We start from the raw sequence: 5,022 nt of genomic DNA on the forward strand, positions 1-5,022 counted from the left end.
TGTGTGTGTGTGTGTGTGTGTGTGTGTGTGTGTGTGTGTGTGTGTGTGTGTGTGTGTGTAGCATCGTGTTGTACGTGGGTTTGATAAATATCGATTGAATATGTTTTACACATGTCGTGTGTGTATATGTGTGTGTGTGAGTGTGTGTGTGTGTGTGTGAGTGTACGTGTCTTATGTGTGGTTTATTTGTATGTATGTGTGGGCGGGGCACAAGGATAGATAGGAAAATATGTGTAATATACGTGCGTGCATACAGTTGCATGTTTGTATATATGTGCCTGTGCCTACATACATACATACATACATACATATATACATACATACCTATATATATATATATATATATATATATATAATGTATATTTTTGTATGTATGTATGTATGTATGCAAATAAATAGATAGGTAGATATGTACGTAGGTACGTACGTAGGCGTGGCTAGACAGATAGATAGATGGCTGGATATATATATATATATGTATGTATATAAACAACACGCTGCTAAAACGTTATCTGCAAGACAACAAACCACAGGACCAATTATGAAGCTTCTGATATTAGTTCTTACTTCGATCGCTGCCAACTTAATCATTCTACACCAAACTAACGCCACCAATGGTAAGTCGCATTGTGTAATTTTTTTAATGTTTGTATATGTGTTTGTATGTGCGCGCGCGCGCGTATGTGTGTGGTTGTACCTATGTGTATTGTATTAAACATTCGATTGTATTTGACACGAGTCTTGACCCTGTCACTGCGAAATTGAATTTCATGGGTATTCCGGTAATGATCGATTTCTTTTTTTTTTTTTTTTTTTTTCTGTAAACCATCAAGTGATACATCAGGACCCATCATCAGCGATATTTCCAAGGGTCATTAGATGTTTCGGGTCTTTCACCATCAGGCATCCTCACCCAGGTGACTCAACCGGCATTGATCAAACCCCACTTTGTTTCCAGTTAGAGCAACCCTTAGCAGCACTGCTCCGCCCCATTCTTTTTTCCAGTTAGAACAACTCCTTGTAGCATTACTCCACCCCACTTTCTTTCCAATTAGCACTCCCTCTAGTAACACGGTGTTGATTTGTTTACGTGCCCGTAACTTAGTGGTTTGGCAAAAGACACCGATAGAAATAAGTAGCAGGATTTTTAAAACAATAAGTATCTTGGGTAGGTTCGTTTGACTAAAACCCTACAAGGTGCTGCCCCAGCATGATCGCAGTCCTTTGACTGAAACGAGAAAAAGATAAGAGAAACGCACATACACTAGGAATGTCAATATTTGAAGAATGGATTAACAGTAATACCTCACTTTACGAGACCCCGGGCTTACGAATTTTGATTTTTAATCACATGATCCAAATTTTGAACGAAGTGCAAAAGTTTTTACTACCATAACCAAATGCTTCTGCGTGTTACCGAGAAATTTATAGAGAGCGGGAAAAAGCTTCTTCTAAGCAAACAGCTCCAAACTTGTTTTTTAAAAAGAAATCTACCAGTCCGTCTACGAGTACTTGTGAATCGGTGATCGCGTCTACAAGTGATGCTGTGCGCGAGTCTAGTGCGAGTGAATGTGATTCTGAAAACAATTATAATAATATTTTGTATTATAAATGATCTTGAGATTCTATTTAATTTACATAAAATATTCTTTAAAATATTTTTCTGGATACAAATTACGATTTATAACATTGCTACTATGGGAAATTATTGCCCTGCTTTACAGGTTTTCACTTTACGAGCGGTCTACGGGAACAAATTAACTCGTATATCGAGGCATCACTGCATTTTTAATGAATTTTTTTCTCTTTTGCAGTTGGCGTTGATTGTTCCAAAGTGAAAGATGGTTTCTATGAGATAAGCTGCAAGAGTTTTGTTGAATGTAAGGAGGGAAAGAAGTACCAACATTACTGTAACGGAACCACTGTCCTCGATAGAAGAGACATGAAGTGCAAAGAGTGAGTACAATATATGTCCGATATATATATATATATAATCATAAACTATATAAAAAAAAATACTCATGAAAAAATACATATAAATACTCTTTTACTTGTTTCCGTCATTTGACTGTGACCATGCTGGAGCACCGCCTTTAGTCGAGCAAATCGACCCCAGGACTTATTCCTTGGATGAACCTTGAAACTAATGTTCAAGTCGTTTGGGCAACACTGGCGGTATATTCTCCAGATCGTACAAATGATGTACCGCTCGCAGCGGCGCTGGAGAGAGTAGAGTTTCAAGGCTTTAAGGCGGTCCCAGCAATCGAGATCAGTCATGCCTTCAATTCGTTTATTGAGTGCCCTCTGGGGTGATTCAATCCTCGAGATGTTTTGTTTTGTATGGGGAGACCACAAGGGGCCAGAGTATTCGAGGTGTGGCCGTACAAAGGAGGAGAAAAGTGGAATGATGACACCTTGTTCTCTGGACTGGAAGGTTCTTAAGATCCAGGAGCTCATCTTACGAGCTATATCGACCTTATATATATATTGTAATAGAATTGTAAGCTTTCAACGTATACTGACTACAGAAAATAATCTAAATCACCGTAACGGAAAGAAAATGGACATAGGTACACATGTTAGATTATTTTGTTCAGTTGAAATATAGTGAAGATCTATAATTCTATTTACAAAATTTTCACTCACCACTGTTTCTTTATTCACACAGAATTAACGCATGTTTCCACAGACATCGTGGTTTCAATTCCTAGACTGGGTGGTGCGGTGTGCTCTTAAGTGAAACACTCCATCTCAAGTTGCTCTGCAATCATTTAAACGCCTGAAGCGTTGTACGCCGTGTACTTGTTCAGGCAATTTCGATTTGATGGAGGGAATGAGCTAAAGTACAGCACAAACAGTTGATCACAATAAACAAATCATTTGTGTAGGTCGTTCGGTAAAAGCTGAATGCTCATACATAGTCTTCGATAGAAGAGTCCACAGTATAAATATGGGATCTTTCTGAATTGATGGGCACCACTTTTCATTTATGTTTTGTGTAGTGTTTTTGGTACCGAAACACTTTCAAACTTCGTATACTTGTATATTTTGTGTTATAGAACAGATGAAAAATTTTGTATTCGAAGTTATTTCATGTAAAAAATTGTCGTATTTCGGTAATTTCAACTAATCACTGACGTCTATTGAGGTGAAAACAATTACTGTTGTGAATTGTAAACACCACACGTTGTGCGGTGTAATGGGATCTTTTCCCTTGAATAAAATTAGTGCAAAGTGTCTCGTTAAGAAAACAAGTGGTGCCCATCAATTCAGAAAGATCCCAGAAAAATCCTAAATATGCATATAAAAATGTGTGTGTGTGTCGCGTGTGTGTAAGTGTGTGAGGATAATTTTATAATTTCGTTAAACCGAAGAATAAAATAGGACCGCAGATGGAAGTGCTCAGGTAACACTGAGACGAAAGGAAAAATAAATTGAAAGGTATAACGGATAAACGCTCTAATTGGTTAAAACAACTTTATAACATTCCATATTATCATAAATCGGACATAAATATATATTAAAACATCAGGGCCTCCAATGGTAAAACCCAATATTATAAAATATACACATATATATATATACAAAAATATGCATCGTACTATATATACGATATATTCTATATGCTTCGTAGAATGAAACATTAAGGACCTATTTCTATGAGTACCACCGAATTAGTTGAATCTACACATTGTGACTTGAATTTATATATTTTTTCTTGTTTCATTTTTAAAGTCCTGCCAAGGTACCGAAACCGTGTGGAGAATACAGAGACTGCAGTGAACGTAAGGATGGTCGTTATCCAGATCTTGACAACAAATGCAAATCTTACTTTACCTGTGAGAATCATCAATATATGGGACACAATCTGTGCCCGGCAGGTAAGTTTCTCTTTCACCTCATAGATTACTGATATCATTATTCGTCATATACATAAGGTGAAGAGCTGGCACGCCGGACAAAATGCTTAGCGGCATTTCGTCTGTCTTCATGTTCTGAGTTTAAATTCTGCTGAGGGCGACTTTGCCTTTTATCCTTCCGGAGTTGATAAAATATGTACCGGTTGAACACTGGGGTCGATGTAATCGACTTACCCCTCCCAAAAATTGCTTCAACCAAAATTTGAAACCAATATGTGTTAAAAATGGCGAGCTGGAAGGATTATTAGCATGCAAACAAAATGTTTAGCAGCATTTCGTCCGTCTGTAGGTTCTGAGTTTAAATTCTGCCGAGGTCGACTTAGCCTGTCTTCCATTCTGGGGTCGATAAAATAAGTACCAGGTGAACACTGGGGTCAATGTAATCAACTAACACTCTCTTTTGAAATTGCTGGCCTTGTGCCAAAATTTGAAACCATTATGATGCCTGTTTTTAAGGCAACGAGCTGGCGGAGTCGTTAGCACACCGGGCGAAATGCTTAACGGCATTTCGTTCACCCTTGCGTTCTGTGTTCAACTTCTGCTGAAGTCTACTTTGCTTGTCATCCTTTCGGAAACGATGAAATAAGTACCAGTGAAATACTGGGGTCAATGCAATCGACTTACCCTCTCCACCAAAATTTCAGGCCATTTGCCTGCAGCAGAAAGGTTTATTATACGAATGTTTAAGGCAGAATCGTTTACCCGCCAGGCAAAATGGCATTTCGTCCGTCTTTACACATATACACGACAGGCTTCTTTCAGTTTCCGTCCACCAAATCCACTGACAAGGTTTTCATCGGCCCGAAGCTGTAGTAGAAGACACTTGCCCAAGGTGCCACGCAGTGGAACTGAACTCCGGAACAATATGGTTGGGAAGCAAACTTCTTACCACAACAGTTTGTAATAATGCTCACATGAAGTGCGATTTGAAACTAACTTACCAATATTTTTGTCTCTTTACTCAAGGTCTCGTCTTCTCCATGAAATTACAACTGTGCGACTGGCCTTACAACGTAAAACCGCCGTGTGGAACAAAGAAATAGCTTTCATACTTTATAAAGCCTTAAGTCATTTGAAACTTTGATGTAGTTTTGATTATGCA

The 5,022-nt window shown here is 38.2% G+C and overlaps 1 protein-coding gene across 1 annotated transcript; it reads left to right on the plus strand.

The window, feature by feature from the left end:
- The first annotated feature begins 468 nt into the window (after window positions 1-468).
- On the plus strand, window positions 469-5,022 carry LOC106868385 (chitin-binding domain protein cbd-1). The gene is made up of 4 exons (XM_014913612.2): window positions 469-617; window positions 1,815-1,956; window positions 3,736-3,881; window positions 4,887-5,022. Exons 1-4 carry the CDS (start codon window positions 476-478, stop codon window positions 4,961-4,963), a joined length of 507 nt encoding a protein of 168 aa, XP_014769098.2. The 5' UTR covers window positions 469-475; the 3' UTR covers window positions 4,964-5,022.

The sequence above is a fragment of the Octopus bimaculoides genome, chromosome 26 (assembly GCF_001194135.2).
Source record: "Octopus bimaculoides isolate UCB-OBI-ISO-001 chromosome 26, ASM119413v2, whole genome shotgun sequence".
In the NCBI taxonomy this organism is placed as follows: Eukaryota; Metazoa; Mollusca; class Cephalopoda; order Octopoda; family Octopodidae; genus Octopus; species Octopus bimaculoides.

Coding starts and splice junctions, on each gene's coding strand:
- LOC106868385 (XM_014913612.2), top strand. CDS start 476: ATGTATGTATATAAACAACACGCTGCTAAAACGTTATCTGCAAGACAA. Junction 618..1,814: donor CCAAACTAACGCCACCAATG/GTAAGTCGCATT, acceptor TCTCTTTTGCAG/TTGGCGTTGATTGTTCCAAA. Junction 1,957..3,735: donor AGAGACATGAAGTGCAAAGA/GTGAGTACAATA, acceptor TCATTTTTAAAG/TCCTGCCAAGGTACCGAAAC.